This window comes from Suricata suricatta, chromosome 1, assembly GCF_006229205.1.
Source record: "Suricata suricatta isolate VVHF042 chromosome 1, meerkat_22Aug2017_6uvM2_HiC, whole genome shotgun sequence".
Classification (NCBI taxonomy): Eukaryota; Metazoa; Chordata; class Mammalia; order Carnivora; family Herpestidae; genus Suricata; species Suricata suricatta.
In genome coordinates this window covers 12,789,130-12,808,544 of record NC_043700.1, presented here as the reverse complement: position 1 = coordinate 12,808,544, position 19,415 = coordinate 12,789,130, and the positions used below count along the sequence as shown (strand labels likewise).

The window sequence follows — 19,415 nt, the reverse complement described above, 5'->3', positions numbered from 1 at the left end:
GGGGCAGGAAAGAGTTAGCTTATGGGTCCTAATCATAGAGACAGTTTTCTCTTCGTTTTTAACAGCAGCTATCTGGTGATTTTTTTCCAGTGTATTTGGAGTGGATTCCTCACATGCATAATAATCGCTCTTGGGGACGTGTCTTAAAAGCCAAGAGTTGGAGTGCCTGTGAAAAGCATTATTTTACCCTTCATTGTTCATGGGGTGGGGGGAGGGACTACTGAATGAATACCTCATACCATTAATTCACAATAAGATCACTTATGTTTAACCACATGCTTTCTATGCACACATATATAAATATTAATTTTGAATAGAATGATAATCATTCAGCACCGTAACAATTAAACAGCTGTAACCTGTCTCATGTGTTAAGTGACGGAGCTGTAGGCAAACTCTGTAAGCAGATGGTCTTATCCACCCAAGCTCCATGTTAAAGACTTTTTAAAAAAAAGAGGTGTTGACAAATCAGAATAAGCAGGCATAGTTCTAATGCAAATCGGCCAATTTGCAATGTAGATTACCCTAAAAACTAATTTGGTGTACAGGAAAAAATTAAGCTCTGTTTTTAAAGGAAGACATTATATTACATTTGGATATAGTAGATTCCCCACCAACATAATTATTTGCTAATTTCATTCAACCAACAGAGTTTAATGGAAAAGCAGCTGGCAAAGTATTCATATTTATGGACTTCCTTTGACTGCTCCTTAATTTGTCCAAGGCACATGTCGGCTAAACCCTAGAAATAATAGCCATATTTCAGACAGCTGTTTTCCAGCTTCGCTAAAGAGGCACTCAAAAAAGAGAGGGTCAATGAACCCATCATGAAGAAGAGCGACAGAAAAAAAAATTTGGCTCTAGTCACACCATCATCTGTGAAGATAATATGTTAAATATGAAAAGGGAGAAGCGGCATGGCTTCTGAAGGACTAACACCATTAACAAACTTGTATTTTAAAAACTGGTGGGTGGCAAAGGAACTGATTTAAGAGGAATCAAGGCTCTTTTCAACTTGTCATATTTGCGAAATGACAGAGATGAATCCCACCACTGTTAGCACACCGATGCGCCGCGGTGGGAAGGGGGCTTCGTTCTTCCGCCCTTACAGGAAACTGAGTGCAAAGTTCTGACTTTTCCCTTGCTCCACTGGGGTGATAAGGATGGCTACACATAATGAAGATTACCTATTTGTGATCCGACACCACCTTCCAGTCTCTCTCTGCCTTGCCACCACTGTACAGCGGCCGCCGCCATCTTGTTCTGCACCTGATTTTACTCCCAATGCCTTGGACCCAAACCTCTCCTGGAAGCCTTCTGATGAACTTGGCAAGAACTGAAAGGAGTGTTTTTCATTTTTATTTCTAGTTAAATTGTATATCCAGTCAACTGAACTTTAATACCTTCTGTATGCTAGATTTAGGTGGAAATTAAGGTCTTTGATGGCTTTTAAGAGATGCAAATCAACGAAGGGTTCCAAATGGAAAAAGATACTGCAGTATATCAGTAAAGGAACACAATGGCAGGCTGTTAATAAAACAATATAAATTTGACATTTAACTGGTGTGTATTCAGACATCGCGTCTCTATAAACTTTTAAAAGACATTTAAATTGGCTTCAGATGAGAAATGAGGTTGAAAAAAGCAAAACGTTAACTCCTAGGTATGGATAGATTCATACTTAAAAATCTTTACGGCATCTACCATTTTTTTAAAGAGTTTATTTGTTTTGAGAGAGAGACACACACACACACACTATGGGAGCAGGGCAGGGCAGAGAGAGAGGGAGACACAGAATCTGAAGCCCAAAGTAGGGCTTGAACTCAGAAATCATGAGATCATGACCCAAGCCTAAGTTGGATGCTCAACCTATTGAGCCACCCAGTTGCCCCTAACATTTGAATTCTAATTAACAGACTCAAAATTTTCCTTAATACAATAATTCTGATTTATAACCTATTTCCCTAAACACCTGCATAGTAAATTATTTTGGGAGACTTAAAAGAAAAACTAGCTAGAAAACCACTAAGTTCAGGGTGGGAAATAAACACAACATTATTAAAAAAAAAAAAAAAGGGAATCAAGTTAATCAATTCTAAAAAAATCTGGCATATTTCAATGATATCTAAGAGGTTATAAAACAACATAAATAACCAGCATTTTCTTATCTACTGCTCTGACTTGAGAAAAATGAGTCCTCCATTTTTTCCTGAACATACTGTCTTTATAGCTGCTGACATTTACAGTAAGTTGAGTAGGAACAAGATCAATTTATAGCAGCTACTGAGACCCAAGTAATACATAGGAGGCAGACGGGAGGGAAAATTGGTCCAAAAATAACAATCATAGTATACAATTCATTATTGTATGACTCCAAAGTACGTGAAGGATATTTCTTCTAAAGAACTCAAAATTCCTATGCTTGCAGGCCTTGTACACAAATCACCTGTATGGAGTGATACAGGTTACATCCAAATACATTCACTCACAAAACAGATACTGCATTCAGAACTGGGTTTTAGAAACCCTAAAAAAAGGTCCCTTTTCTAAAGTATAGAACACATTTAATGTTTTCCCACAACAATATACCCGTCACTGAAGTTTACCTCTCAGGGACATTGCTACCCTGTGATGAAAAACTCTGACTTGGCTCTAGGCCACTCCCTCTTTTTAGTGAGGATAAATTACAGCATGAAAGATAGGACAGAGCAAAAGGGACACTCAATTGCCTGATGTCAATAGTAAACGTTGTTTACGTCTATAGTTACTCCCATTCTTAGGGGTAAAGAAACTGATGTCTCGGGAAATAAATCATCAACATGATGAGAAAACATTTATCAAGATGGCCCTTGGGACCATGATTTTCCTGACGGTCACACAGGAAATCAGGTGTAAGAGTTCTGTGAAGATTCGATTTCAAATTTTCTTGAGTATTTGTCAAACAGAGGATGTAATTCTAGAGTCTTTTAAGTGTTTATTTAAATGCTTAAAAGACAGCAAGTGAGTGGGAGCAGGGGAGGGGCAGAGAGAGAGGGAGACACAGAATCCAAAGCAGGCTCCAGGCTCTGAGCCGTCAGTACAGAGCCAGACGCGGGGCTCGAACTCATGAACCACGAGATCATGACCTGAGCTGAAGTCAGATGCCTCACCGACTGAGCCGCCCAGGTGCCTCCCAGGAGGACGTAATTCTCCTGGGGCTCCTGAGGCATTACTGGTCTTGTGCAGGCAGGTTCATGGCCTAAGGGAGGACGGGAGGCTATGGAAAGTTCAAGTTGCAAGACGCTTCACAAAAAGTCAGCGGAGTCAAATTTCAACAACTCAGAAGGTTTATAGGGCATGGGGTTGCTCAAGTGAGCAGACATGAAGCATGATTCAGAAACCCTAACGTGCGGGAGGTAAGACTAGAATATGGCAGAAACACAGTTCAGATTCACTCAAGTTTCAGATTTAGGCCATTAAACTCATTTCTGATGGCGGAGGAGGGTTTTCTGCACCAGACTACCAAACTCTCCGGGAAAGACAACTTCAGCCCGCAGCTCAGGGCCGCCAGTGCTTGGTAGCTGTCACTATACTGAGCCCAAGACTTCATGTCCTTTTGTGCTGAGACTGGTACTCAGGAAGGAACACAAACTGATACAGAAGAACGACTTATACCCTGAAGAGAAAAACTACCTGAAGGCTGGATGAATTAAAACCTCAAAATAGCTATAACACCACGCCGCCACCCATTAGCCAAGTACCTCTTCATCAAAATGAAGCAAAACTGAACACGGCTCAATCCGCATTATCTTTGTCACAGGTTTCAAAGGACTGAAACCGAGTAGAGAGAGAGAGCACTGAAAAAAAAAAAAAACAACCTAATAGGGCCTCTACCATTGAGAAAGGTCAAGTAACTAGTTTTGCATCTTTACAAAAGAGGTGACTAAAGGGTCTCATTAAAAAAAAATATTCAGGGGTGCCTGGCTGGCTTAGTCTGTGGGGCACAAGGTTCCTGATCTTGGGGTTGTGAGTTGGAGCCTCACATTGGGTGTAGAGATTACTTAAAAACGAAATAAAATTGGGGTGCCCGGGTGGCTCAATTGGTTAAGCATCCAACTTCAGCTCAGGTTATGATCTTGCAGTTCGTGGGTTTGAGCCCCGTGTCAGGCTCTGAGCTGACAGCTCAGAGCTTGGAGCCTGCTTTGGATTCTGTGTCTCTCTCTCTGCCCCTCCCCTGCTCACACTCTGTCTCTCTCTCAAAAATAAACATTTAAAAAAAAGACTAAAATGGAAAAAATACATATTGGGAAGCCCCAAATGGGTACTAGAAATATCTCAAAGGGAAAAAGAGACATCTAAAAATCGGGCTGGTTCTCGGAACATGGGTGATACTCCATGAGCTCTAAGGGGCTCTCAAGGTTCTCGTAGGCATTGCTATTGTCTTTCTCACATCAAATCACTCAGAGTCGCGGGAGAGCAGATCAGGGGCGATGGTAAGACCGATCTCTGTTTTGCACACCACACAGGAGGCGCTCTTGCTTCTCTGGAGTTTCACTGCCAACCAAGTCAGCTGAGAAGAATTTCCTTCCACTCAACTCCATCTACGGACGCCCCCTCCACCATGTTTGTCAGCTCACGAGGCACCCATGTCCCCACTCGGTGTGTCTGCAGGTGGAAGGCGTAGCCGTTCTCATAGCCAGCACACGCTCTTGCTTTTCCGCCGGCTAATTGCTCTGCGTGAGGACAAGCCTCAGTAGGGGAGAATCAGTCACTGCCAACTTGATGAATTTTAGTCCCCAAACTCTAGCAACGACGACAGTAACATTAAGCAACATCTATATGGTGTTTATTTTGGGCCAGGAAATGTTCTCAGTGCTCTTCTCCATGTCTGACGTCATTGGCTGTCTGAGGCCATACTATTTTCATCCCCACTCAGCAGATGAGGAAAATGTATCACAGGGAGCTTCAGTGATTTCCCCGTGATCACACAGTTATCAAGTCATAGAGCTGGGAACAGAGGTAGAAGCAGGTTTTGTGGGGTCTGAAACTACACGTTGTGGGGGGCTCTCTTTAAGAGAACACCAAGGGCGCCTGGGTGGCTCAGCTGGTTAGGCATCCAACTCCTGATTTCGGCCTAGACCCTGATCTCATGGCGTATGGGATTTAGCCTGGAGTCAGTGAGGAGCCTGGTTGGGATTCTCTCTCCCCCCCGACTCGGCCCCTCTCTGGCTTGTGCATGCTTCCTCTCTCTCCCCCTCTCAAAATAAATAAATAAATTTAAAAAACAGAAAAAGAATCCCAAATTATGAATATGAAGTTAGGTATTAAATGAGTAGTCATTTAGAATAAGAAAGCAAAGGAAATTATTTCTGAGCTGCAAAACACCACAAATATCAGAAAAGCATGTGTTTTTTTAAGTGCCTGTCATATCTCTAATAAACATTTTTCCTTCTGTGTTTTTGTGCCATATTTACTCTTTCGGTGCTTCTTCATAAGACAACGATTTTGAAGTGCCTTCTATAGACTGAACAGAAAGATAATTCAGTCTTTATTCAGTATGGTTGTTTAATATCATTTTCATTATTGATAGCTTAGCAAAATTTCATTTGGCCTCAAAATCTGTTATTAATGTCCTTAAATTTTTGGCATTATTGCTAAAAGGGAAGACTATCATCTAATAAACAAACTTAAATACTCTTTGAATTGATGACATTCAGTAACCACTTTGTTGTGAGATTCTCAGAGAATATTAGGAGTTTTATGTTATCTTTGTCAATATTAGTATTTCATGTCACATGAACAAGAAATTTTTTTCTGGAAGGCACGTTAGAGTCAGGGGCACACTGCGATGCGCGGCACGTGTGACTTCACACCCTGATGAACTCAATTTTGCGACACCGCTGACACGTTTGTGTCCTAAAAATGCTAGGATCCTGATACATTGCTTGAAAGAGATCTATTAGTCAGACGAGAGAATTTCGGTAAGTTTATAATTACAGAGGTTCCATGATCAGGTATATATTTGACAGGACAAAACCTCCCTTTCAGTTAGGCATTTTTGCAACATGTCTGATGACAATAGGAATGTTTCCACAGGCGAACGTCTGTTTCCATACATTTCGAACCTTATTTTGCCTCCGCTACCTATTTACTTCTGGCGCCAGGCTCCACAGGACTAATTTATAGCTTCATATAATCTCCGACCCTGTGCTTTCATGTCACTAGGTGAGGCAGCGGGTGGCAGGAATATTCCTGGATGGCTAGCAATAACAACCACAGACAGCACTGATTTCACACCTCATAAATATATCCAATTAAATCTAAACTAAATGCATCCCCAGCTCAGAGCCTCCTTAGCTGAATCCTCAAAGTGCCCATCGTCATGCCAGTGTCATCCTATACAGGGAAAAGTGGGATGGAGAGGAAGTGGAAATGGAAAAAGATGAAGGCTCTCATGGATCTGCAAGTTTCAGATGATCATGTGACCAGAGAACCCAGCGGTCCCCTCGCGAAATTTTAGGAAGGCCTATACAAGTGACATGCTCCGGCTTCTCTCTGATGCTTCCCCTTTACCCGCTCATGACAAATACGTCGCTGCGGAGCGCAGACCCCTTGTGTGACTACTCCATCACCCTGACCGTGTGTAGCCAATGTTTCCCAGGACGCTCATCATCAGGTGTGATGTGGTCCCCCCCATTCACTGAAGAAGGACTTACAAAGTCTGAGTAAAAATGTAGAAAGATACTTTTAGATCTTCCACATTCCCTATTATTATAAATCTGATTCCCAACTTGGGAACACTGCAGAAGTTACAAAGAATATCGATTTTGTAACCTAAGTGAAGACTATATCCGAGCGGTCACTTGTGAAACCACATTGCCACAGATTTTTAAATTGAACACCTAAAATACGATCCTTTCAGCGTTATCCAGAGGTAAGAATGAGAACAAGGCTAAGCTTTGTCCTCAATAGTACAGTTTTCATCTTTCTCTCTTTTACCCCCATATTGGTTGGTAGGTAACTCCCCGGCTGTGTGTATTTCATTTTCAATTTCTGATCTTCAGTCTCCCAAAGCCCAGAGCAGCCATAGTATTTAATAGAAGGATGCGGCATACTGTATGTCTAAGTTTTGTCTGAACACACAAAGCATGTCTTTGTGATCGTTAATGATCCTGTTTCCCAATGTACTAAAGAATTAGAATAAAAACAAATAGCTGGTCTTTTGTAGCTTAAAGGAATTAGGATTTCCCCTAGGCCAGATTTCCATTTGAATTGCCTGAAAGTACATGAAAATCAATGTAGCTCAATAAACAACGCTTGTGTTTGAGACTCGCTCACAATAGACTCCCCTTTCTTTCCCTTTCCTTTCCTTTTTCTTCTTTCCTTCCTTCCTTTCTCCCTCCCTCCCCTTTTCTCTCCTTTTTCTCTCTTTCTCTTTTTCTCTCTCCCTCCCTCCCTTTCTTTCTGAAAGCAACACCTCTCAAAACCCTCAACTCAAACATGGCAATCTCTTGTTAAGCCATATCCATTCTGAGACGAGGTCACACTTTATAACAATGACATGAAGATTTCACGTCAGACAGCCATTTTGTTTTATGTATTAGTTTTGGAAGTGACACCATCCAGGACATCGTCTGGGTTACGGTGTGCCTCATTTATACTTAACCACAGAGTAAGAGCTCTACAGTGTGGGATGCTGTTTGCCTCAGATCCTCTGTCCGCCTCTCTCTGCCCCCACCCCACTGGTGCTCTCTCAAAAATAAACATTAAAAGAAAAAACAATAACAACGACTTGGCTAAGGTCACACTGATAAGAGGTAGGCCGTCAGTCAGACATGAGCAAGAACAAGGAACAAGGCTTTCCTAGTGATGAAACGGCAGAAACCAAGCTCCAAAGGCAGGGACAGCCCCAGGCGGCCACATGCACGCTGCCCTCTGACCACTGCCCTTCAGGGACCTCCAGCTTCACGATAGTTCATTTGCATCGTGGTTTTAGCGCCTCATAGTGGCTGGAGGCTGCCATGACAGCTCTGACAAGGATCAAAGAGGGGGCCCCAACGGTTTCCCTCCTGACCCACAGGAGGAGTCCCTTAGGTGACTGGCTGCAACCCTAGTCGGGAAGCACGTCAGCCATGATCCGGAACCTATTCAGACATAATGAGGAAACATGAGCCCGCCCCCTGGCAGCTGCCACCTCTGGGCGTGACAGCAATCTCATCTCCAGAGTGGACTTCTGCTTAAACTGCTGAAACCCTTGCCTGCTCAAGAGTTTGCCTCTGGATTCTTCCTTGGTTGAACTCAAGAATGAAGTCCAGGGAACAGGACTTGCCACTGACCACACACAACAGAAACAATGGTGTAGCAATGGTTCAAACCCCAAAAGTGTGTGCGTGTGCTTTCTCTCTCTGTCTCCTCTTTCTCTCTCTCTTTCTTTCCCAAAAGCTCTTAAACACTGGAGTATTCTGCTTCAACATTTCACGTGGTATGTATTATTATAGTCATTTTATGTTTAGGAAAAAAATCCCAATTGGGGCTAAGAACAGTTACGATACAAGTAACAGTGAATAAATCACAGAGCTGATTTGAAAACACATCTCCTTTTTCATTTCAGACCCCATCCTTTTCATTTATGTTTCCATTAACCTGCATAAAAAATAATAGAATATCACAGCTGAGATGATCAATAATTGCCTAATGGATAAAGAAATAAATGAACAAATGAAAGGTAACAAAGGCACGCAAATGCCACAGGAAAAATAAAAAGCTACATGAAACTGAGAACAAAAAAGGAATCCTTTGTTTAAATCTCATAATTTTCCAAATAAAGCAGAGATCAATAAATTCTAGAATTGTAAGAGACCTCAAGAGCTCCTTCAGATAGGGACACTACTCAAGAGACGTAATGGATGGAAAGAAGTTACAAAAAAATTCCCCTCTTAAAAACACGCCTTAAACTAAAAAAGAACCAAATAACCCCCCCCCACCAGCGTTTCACACCTAAATGATTACGGAATCGAGATTAAAACATTTCTTTAGGATCTTATTTCAGGATTTAAATATGTCTTCCAACATGAACTTCTTCATTGTATCTAACCAATGACTTAACAATTGAAGCCCATTTTCTTCATTTCTGTCTGTGGGGAAATGGGACACACCAATGGGAAATACCAAAGGGACACACCAATGAGCCTCCAGGAGATAATTCACCCATCTACAGATAGATCTGGGGCTTCCCTACCTTCCTCATGACACTTCATCGTAGATAACAATCAAATGTGTTATTCGGTCCCCAGCCCTGCTCCCCTCACCCCTGCAGGTCACAATTTCATCTATAACCTCCAGTGCTCTCAGATACAAAGGGAAGGCTCTAGGGACAGTTTTTTCCTCAGCAACTGCTACAAAGAATAGCTCTTGGGGGAAGTTATAGGTTAGTAACACTCAAGATGTGGTAACTTAGGATTTACTACTGTCCAGAATATTCAGCTGGATTGCACTTAAAAGTTATGTGAGTTCTGCCTACAAACATCTGTTCAGCAGAGGCTGGTGTGGCATCTGCATTGCTTCTGTGGCCCATTAACTCCAGCCACAGGCCGGAGGAGTAGTTTTCCTGTCTTTCTAGGAGAGAACACGGAGAGCCAAAGCAAAGGATTGCCTTTATGTGGTTATAGATTCGGTTAAATACGTCAACAGTGAACTTACTGAATTAAGGCTAAGACAAGCATCTCCCAGTTCACAGATTTGACCTTGATCGATACAGAACTGTTCTGGCTTGTTTATACTGAGATAGCCTTGCAATATTTCATTGATGTCTACTCTAATTTATAAACCACTTACTTATATTTAATATATTTTATCTGGCTTCTGGGTCCTCTAAATATTCTTACATCTTTCCTATCTTGCTAGAGACAAAAGAAGGAACATGAATATGATAATCATTCTACCTTCTGGTGGAATGGTCACATCAAAAGGATATTATGGTAGTTGGGCATCTATCCCGGGGCTGTTAGGGTTAAACTATGTTAGTAATACTTGCTAGTAACGTGTGATGTGGTTTACTCATCCAACTAACTTCTCTTTATGGAAGGGTCCTGTAATCATAAATGTTTTGATGGGGAGGAAGGGAAAAATACTTATTTTAATCATAATATCGCTAAAAGTGGATTTCCCTTTGTTTCATTTTCCCTCTGCATGCATCACTTTCCAAAGTCTAACCCCGGAAAGGAGAAGGACCTGGGACAATGAACCTGAGGATTAATATGCCCAATGTGCTGAACACATGACTCACCGTGAGAGGAAAATATGAACACACTAATAAAAATAGGCAGGTCGATAGGGTGTTCAGTGAGCACTCTAAATTCATAACCTATTTTACTATCAAAATGCCTATGGTTTTATGAAAGCATGAACAGTTTATGAAGACAGTCAGATGACTAATGAAGAATATTCTTTGCTTTCTGTTGGGAACTTTTGTTTGCTTCTAACTGTTTAATTTCTCCTCCATCTCTCTTTCAATTAACCTCCCCGTTTGTATTCAATGAGATGGCACATAATGTGGAGAGAGAAAAAACATCCTGCTGATTTATGAGTATTCTTTCATAAACTGGCAGCTTCTTTTTGCCAGATGTGTAAGTGTTGAAAATGAGAGGAAATGCACAACACAGTAACATATCCCAAATGAGAAAACGTACTGTAGTTTCCGGGGTTGTTTAAATCAGTGGCTCACCAAGGCCTCTTTTTAAACGGCCCCTTAGGCTTCACTGTGGCCATACACACAGGTAGTAAGTAGATGGAGAAAAGTAATTGGATCTTTGCAGGGCAAGATCTGGAATAAGCAGCTCTACTAGTAGAGAAGGACAAAACAGTGATCTGGGGTTCTCCGCATTCATTTTTAAATGAAGCAGGTCCTTTATTTCCACATTGTTACTCATACGGAGTATAAAGGCAACAAATTAAAACAAGACAATAGAAAGTGGAATTGTCAACAACCACAACAAGATACGCTACATTATAATAAAAAGACCTGCTACTCACAAAACTCCTGTGGGTTCCCAGACGACTGAAAACCTGTTCAAGAACAGCTCCTCTGTGGGAAACCAACCATGTCCTATGACTCAAGTCAGCGAGGACAGCAAGAGAGACTTATTTAGTAACTGTGGGTTAGCAAGTTAGAGTTGCCTACGGAAAACTTCATAGTACACTGGGCGGTTTCCCAAGCTGTATGTTCGTGTGCTTGCTGTACCTCCTAGGAGATAGTCAGTCAAATATATAACCTTTCCCCACCAGCCGGAATCAATTCACTTCTGACGGGTATGGGGGTGGTGGGGCCCCAACATGGATGGACTGTGATCGGAGGTCTATTTTTCCTGCTCTCTCTCGGGAAGATGGGCATTCTGGGACTTGGGCATGGAGCTCTCTGGTCCCAGAGAAAGAGCCACAAATTTTGGCCATCAACTTTCTGCTGCTCGAACGTAGTTCACAAACGTAGTTCATGTAAACAACAGGCAGCCACTGCCCCAGAAGCCTCTCTGAAAGAGGAGAGGAGGGGAAAATCGTATCAAAATGGCAGGGACGAGCACTTTGCAAGGGTGAACACGCACACCTGCAAATTTCCTCAGTGGGGATGCCATGCTTCCCGGGACGCGGGCAGGAAGCTCACGGTCAACCAGCGAAACGCTGGGGACGCTTCCCAGGAAAATGTTAACACACCCGGCCTGATCTGGAGAAGTCTGCAGGGCTGCTGCTTGGGAGGCACCTGGAAAACTGAATGTTCTCTACAGAGATTTTGCCTGACAGGAGAATCTTCTAAGACTCTGGAAGTTTGGTGATTGCGGCAGACAGAGGCTACCTCTTAGAGCGGCCCGAGTGATAAAACCTCTCAGTCTCAAATGGGCTGCCCTCAAGCACGTGGTCCTTGACACACGTCGGTGTTCAGTGCGGTACTGTGTGGTCCATGTGACCTCTCCTGGTGGGAGACACAGAACCCAGGAAGCCTGTGCTCGGACTTCTCCAGGCGCCACCGGACGACGGGTCATTTCCCTTTCGGGTAACGATTATGGTCACGAGCCACAAGTGCCTGAGTCCTGAGAGCCCTTCGTGGGTCATCGCCTGTGGGGGTGGGCCCTTAAATCACACGACAGGCGTGTCAGGAGAACTAGAAAGAACCTTACGTGAAGTTCTGTAATGATACAATTGTGATAATTTAAAAAATGATGGGATTTCCCCTTTCCCATGAGAAACGTGCTAGCTAGCCAATTCCTGGGAGCAAGAAGGTACAGTATAATAATACGTGTAGCTGCACTGGAAGAAGACATTTTTTAAGATACTGAGACGCCCTCTAATTAGCAAATTACACCCTCTGGACATAAAACATCATACGTCAAGGTATGCAAATCATGAAATTTTTGTAAGACTGTGTCATTTATAGCTAATATGGTACACTTCCGCTGAAGGAAGGCAGACATTTATTACTTACGTTTGTTGTATTTTCTTTAAGTAAATGTTTTAAGTTCGGGGACTCAAATGGTAAAAAGCAAAGGCACCTCATACCTTGAAATACGGTACTACGTATGTTCAGGATTCTTCTGCATCCATCCTAGCTATCATTTACGTCCCAACATCTTGATCTTAAACACCTATTTGCTTTATTTAACCTACAGAGGTTCACGAACATCATCGTATTTGACATATCAGCATATCACTTTAAGAACAGCTAGACTTGTGCATTTCCTTCTACCGTATTTCTTGCGCTGCTACAAAATAAAGCCACAGGAAGTCAAACCTCTTTCTCAGAGACTCAAGTATTATCGACAGATGCTAAAATGTGTGGGGCTGGAATCTCCACAAGGCAAAAAGGCCCCATACTTTTTGGCATCTTTTTGAAAGTAACAAATACTGCTGTTAAGCAATGGAACGCTGAGAAGAAATATTCAACAGAGGCGTATTTATAAGAAAGACATGAAATCATCTGTAGGTGAGGCAATTTTTGGAGGCATCACAAACCACCAAATTCTTATACTTCACACTTGGGACAGCTGTCCTAAAAAGAACCGAACTGCCCTGGTAACTTGGGGGCCTTATTTGAAAAAGCAATTTTTTTTTTTAAATAAAGACGAGTGAAAATTAGAGGCAATGAGCTTTCTCAAGTGGGGAAACCTAGCCAGCACCTTGGGAGCTCCCAGCGCAGGGCCGGCGGGGGGCGGGGTGGGGGCGGAGTGGGAGGAGCGAGGGGCGGGGCCTACCGATGGTGCAGTGCTCCCCGTTCCAGCCCTGGCTGCATTCGCACTTGCCGTCGTTGCACGTGCCATGCTCGGTGCAGCGCGGGTGACAGGCCCTCTGGCTGCAGGCGGCGCCCGTCCAGCCCTCTTCACAGCGACAGGTGCCCCCCATGCACACCCCGTGCGAGCCGCAGTCCACCGAACAGATTTCTGTATAGGAAAGAGGAAGAAGAGCAGGAGAGAAGGGCGGCGGGGAGAAGGAGAAATGAATAAGCAGGGCTCCGTCTGAAACTCAAAAACAAAACCACTGAAAACAAATAGAAAGGATCTACCTGCTGAGCACATTTTAGCATCGACTAGGAAGCATCAGAAATGGTAAACGTTAACTTTTTAAATTAATCATTTAGTTTAATATGTTGCGGTAATTCGCTGCGTAAAATACACATGACAATTCTGTAATAAATCATTTCCTATATTGTATATGTGTGTGTAAACACAGAGGCTACCAACAAAATGGAACATGTGATTCATAACGAGAGGAAAATACACACGTGATACGCACACATACATATACATGAAATTAACATAAAATTAATGAAATATTGGGACGCTTGGGTGGCTCAGTAGGTTAAGCATCCGACTTCAGCTCAGGTCAGGATCTCAGGGTTAGTGGGTTTGAGTCCTGTGTCGGGCCCTGTCTTCGGATTCTGTGTCTCCCTCCCTCTGACCCTCCCTTGCTCGTGTTCTCTCTCTCAAAAATAAATACAACATTAAAACAAAACACAAATCTTCAATTAGAAAAAAATCAATGAACTATTTCGGTGTCTCAGCATGTCAGGTACCCTACAGGAGTTAGGTTTCCCCCGTACAGCAAGAATTGCAAAGGGGTTATTTCTAACCCTATTGCTTAAATTTCTAAAATAGAAACTTTTTTTTTAAAGAACCTTTTATAGTATGCACATTGGCTTCCTTCTGACACACACTCATGCTGGGTGAGTAAAAGAAATTGTTTTTCCTATTCAATACATTCCTACTGTTGACAGATAGGAACAATAGTAGAAAAACTAGTATAAAAATATATGTAACTCCTGACTCTATCACTGCGAAACTTCGGTTTTTCAGATACCAGGATAACTGAAAGTTACCAAAGGACTTCAAAAACATAACAGGCTCAATCGATAAAAAGAACTGTGTCTGAAATAATTTTTTTCTTCAAAACCTTTTTTAAAAGCTGTATTTGATTAGATAGATGTCTACCCACACAAAAAGAAAACTTTGAAGGGCATTTTATAGTCTACTTTTTATATATAAAGTTCAATAAAAATCAACTACCTCTTTTTTCCATGATTGTAAGACCAGCGTTTGGTTTTGGGTTCCTTTCAGAAATACAAATGCTGAACAATAAAAACCTGCAATCATTTCTAACAACGAGAAAATAGACTACAGACTTATTTTTAAATTAAAGACCAGTAAGTGTTTATGTGGTCACATGTTCCTATTTCCCCCACTCACTGCCCAAGTAACATTCCTCAGACCCCACAATTCTCTCAGTCCTGCAGAATCTTAAACAGCATATCACCACGCTGTGAGAGTTGTAACATTTCTCATAAACAACAGCCAGGACTATTAACTGGAAGAGAGTGGTGTATGGTTTTTCATGCCACATTTTCCATCTCGTTTGAATTAAATTTTTGATTAAGAGATCCGAGATGATTTGATTAACTTCAGACGAACAGAACTTCAGCTCTGCTCTAGAAGAGAGAGGTTTGTTTCTGAGGTACCCCTTTTATTCCGTCTAATCAATTTCTCATTAGGGCGAAGGTGTTTATCAGCGTTTAGCACACTAGCTTTGAGCAAGGTGCGTCAATCTTTGTAATGAACTTATTAATTAGAGTTAATTTAATTGAAGTGGAATTGAAGGGCTAATTAATGGACAAACTGCTGATGGAGATAGAAGAAAACTCTGTTATTTTCAAACCTATAAACTTTCTGATGGAAATAATTCATTTCTTTTCTTGTAACGGCTTAACTAAATGTTTCTGCAGTTGTGGTATCTCATTGAATTTAGAGATCCGAAGGTCATTTCTACAACAACAAAAGAAGTAGCTGGTCAAGCATTCTGCTTTTGGATTCGCTTAGTTAGAAATTCTCAGTAACGTTGCTAGTAGACTTTCAGCCACAAATGTAAGTGATCTACAATGTGTTTACAAACTTGAGATGGCAAGTGTGGAATATTCAAATAGATTTCAGGCACATGAACCAGAAGGTTTTCACAGGATGAATATATGCATGTCTGATTATTGATAAGTGTTCTACGTTTTGTCTTTTTGCAGCTAACAGCAAAGTTTAATAAAGTCTTTTTTTTTCTGTGCTTAATTTATTCCAAAGAAGAATACTGCATTCATTATTCAACTCCATATACTGAGAGTTTAATATGTTTTTTCAGTTTTTCCTTGGGGGTGTAAAAATGGGATGGGACAAAGATCTTCACCTGCTATGTCTAATCATCTATTTTGTGTATGAGTCACATTAGATTTTCAACTAGCAAAATGATTATATCCGCATGAAAAAAAATCAGTCTAAATATGTAAAATAATGACAGGTGCTTTTGGCAGCCAATTTAATCTCTTAATTAACATCTACTCCCCCCCTCATTTTTCTTGCTATTCATGGCAATTTCCCGAATTATCTTATTTTATAAGCTTTTTTAAAGTAATCTTTCTACCCAACATGGGGTGGAACTCATAACCCCGAGATCAACAGTCACATGTTCCACTGACTCAAGCCGGCCAGGGGCCAAAGACTGAATTATCTTCTGAGCTACAGTATCAACTATAAACTATCCTTTATAGGGGCTTAGTCTGAGCTACAGTATCAACTATAAACTATCCTTTATAGGGGCTCAGTCGGTTGAGCGGCTGGCTTCGGCTCAGGTCACATCTCATGTTTGTGGGTTCAAGCCCCGCGTCAGGCTCTGTGCAGCCACCTAGCTCAGAGCCTGGAGCCTGCTTCAGATTCTGTGTCTCCCTCTCTCTCTGCCCCTCCCCGCTCATGCTCTGTCTCTCTCTGTATCAAAAAAAAAACCCAAAACAACTATCCTTTATAAAATAATTCCAGTAATGCATTAAATAACATTATATGAAACAAAAAGGGCTGTTTCGCCATTCCTTTCCTACTTGGGTAATTGTGGGAGACAAATTAGAATGACAATATTTCAAACAAGTATTATTTTATAGCTAGTATTATTATGCTCATTTTACTGATGGAGGCATAAGAGACCTGAACCCAGCAGCTTCACTATACAAATAATTGTATCTATAAACTTTAATTGGATTTTGTGTGTGTGTGTGTGGGATGCATTTTTTTTCCGCACAGAAGCCAGAAAGGGGAATAAAGACTGAACAGAAATAATTAAATGCCTATTTTGATTCTTATGATTATAAACTAGGTTTTTAAGAACAGAGGACAGAACAAGTTAATGTGTTATTTAAATAAAGCCTATACCGATGCTTCATAATGCTGAGTGGTGAGGTTTCCTAAAACTCTTTTGGGAGGCACTGAGGGTCCTCTACAGTCCCCCCCCGCCCCAGGTTACAGTTTTACTCCCATTTGTCCTGTACGTGTTGTTTGCTCTAGGGAAATTTTCTAACCAGTTTCTGGTTCTCCCAGCTCTCTGAATCAACCCCTATTTTTACGAAGGAGTAATGAACATAAACCTCTGTCTGCCTCCAAAAATGTATGGCCCAAAGATGAGGGAGGTAGAGGAAAAGAAAGAGAGGGAAAAGAGGAGGAAAGGAGCTGAAGAAAGGAAGAAAAGGGGGGGGACAAGAGGGAGACAGTACAAGGAAGAAAAGGCAGTACGGTGTCTCTTTGTCCCTTTGCCCAGGATATCTACTTAGGGCTTCAACACAAGTTTTGCATCAGTATCGCAACTTAGCCTGCACACAACTTTGTTTAGTGCGGGCTTCCCGGATTCAATCTGCAGGAGGTGAGGAATGGCACACGAACGTGTCCCGTGTTGCTGAGGAGTCACAGGGTAGCCCCCACGTTACCCAAGGTTCTCCAAGTGCCAAGAAAGAGTGATCTGTAAAAACTCCTTGTCTTCTTTTTTTTTTTCTTTTCTTAAAATAAGCATGTTAATTCACTGCGTAGCATGATTTCTATTAGGCTAATGCCATTAGGTTGTAATAAGAGATGAAATACTTTGCATTTCATAAGTTTCACATTTCACTGCTGTACCCAAGTAGTACTTCTTAAAAAGTTTCTTTATTTATTTTGTGGGGGGAGAGAATGGACAGCGAGGAGCAGAGACAGAGGGAGAGAGAATTCCAAGCAGGCTTATAGTCTGATGCGGGGCTCGATATCATGAACTGTGAGACCATGACTGAGCTGAAATCAGGAGTCAGACGCCTGAGCGACTGAGCCCCCCAGGCACCCCTCCAAGCGGTACTTTTATGTGGAAGCTCTTCCGAATCGATCAAGAATTAAGGATGACAAACTACAATTAGCCTTTAGAATTCTATCACCAAAACTATGACCACCCTCACCACCACCTCGATTAATGGTTAATACTTCTAAGTACTTGTGATGGGTAAGGCCCTATTCTAAGTGCTTCCCGCATACGAACTCATTTCCATCTTCTGTAGAAGGTAGTACTCTTATTGCCCCCACGTCGCAAGAAACTGAGGCACAGAGACGCTAAATAGCTGATGAACGACACACGCCTAGGGAATGGTTGGTTCAACCCAAACCCGGGCATTCAGCTCCAGATTTCCTGCATTTAACCGCTCCCAGTTAACACAGGTCTTCAGAGAAGGCAACAGTGTGGGGAATGGAAGGGTAGACAGCCCCCTTCCCTGAAGCCAAGCCCTCCACAGCCTCTATTTACTCAACAGCATTACGAACACCTGTTCTCCTGCTCTCTCTCCCTGCCCCCTCCTCCCTCTTCTTCCTGTTTCTCCTCCTCATTCTTCCCCCTCCTCCTCTCTACAAGTTTTTATTTTTGCTTACTTTGCGTATCCTAACCGAAGCCATCCCTCCTCCGTATCTCACCTGTCTCTCCTCATCGCCTCCCCTGCACCCTGCCTTGCCCCTCACCCGTCACCCCTTCCCAGCCTCCTGTCTTCTCCAGAGACATGACCCCTATCCCAGCCGGCCCTGGTTGCAGACATTCAGCTACTCATGTCAATTTCTGTTATGTCTCTTCAGCAAGTTGTGTCTCGTTTTCTTCTAAGATGGCCCTCGGATTCCTCCTTTTCATTTCTAGGATCTCCGAACAAATGCACACGCTCAGCGCTTCATACTCTGGGCGAGCTCCCAACTGCCTTCGGGCCGTCAGAGTCTGACGAGTCACGTTCTCTGACATATAATCTATCGGGGAGCTCTAGCATGCTGCCCTCACCACGCGGGCCACACAGCGTCATGACTAGTGAATTCTCCATTGTCTAAACCGTCACTGCTAAGCTGCGTCCCTCAAACTTGGACCCAACCCAACGTTTACCTCCAGATACTTTTTCTTTACTCTCCCACGGATATAACGATATTCTCACAGGCGCATCTTTGTTAACGGTACATGTTGTAGCAGCGGTACTAGTCGTAGTGGTGGAGGTGGCGGCCATATTTAGAATTTGTCCTGGACTAAGTATTGTACTAAGTGCTTTATATACATTAATTCAAGTCGTTCCCAAAGCATCTCTGTGTCTTTTCTTTTTTTCTTTAGAGAGAGAGATTGCAAGAGTAAGCAGGAGAGGGGCAGGGGGAGGGAGAGAGAGAGAGAGAGAGAGAGAGAGAGAGAGAGAATCTTAAGCAGGTTTCATGCCCAGCATGGAGCCAGAAGCAGGGCTTGATCCCACAATTGTTAGATCATGACCTGAGCCAAAATCAAGAGGGATGCTCAATCAACTGAGCCACCCATGCATCCCAAGAATCTCTTGATTAAATTCACTTTATGGGTGGGTAAACTAAAGCATATCCTAGTCTGCCTAAGGTTGTGCAGCCAATAAGTAGCAGAGGTTAGATATGAACCCAAGCATCTGATCTCAGAGTCTATGCTCTTAAGTACTTTCCAGTACCGTTCCCCTACTCAGAAAATACCCCCTCCCATTTCCATGGCTGGCTGCCATCTTTAAAAGAAGGCAAGAAAGGTTAATAAAAATCTCTTTGAAAACCTCCCATGTGCATCGAGGCCCTCCTCTGAACGGTGCCTGTATCGAGCACATTGTT

General features: G+C 42.4%; 1 protein-coding gene across 1 annotated transcript in view; it reads right to left on the bottom strand.

Annotated features, from left to right (window-relative positions):
- The window catches only part of TENM3 (teneurin transmembrane protein 3), a 196,423-nt gene that overhangs the window by 87,819 nt on the left and 89,189 nt on the right, over positions 1 to 19,415 (bottom strand). Inside the window, exon 9 of the mRNA XM_029950079.1 lies at positions 13,218 to 13,403. Coding sequence (XP_029805939.1) covers positions 13,218 to 13,403 — 186 coding nt within the window. The remainder of the gene's footprint in view (positions 1 to 13,217; positions 13,404 to 19,415) is intronic.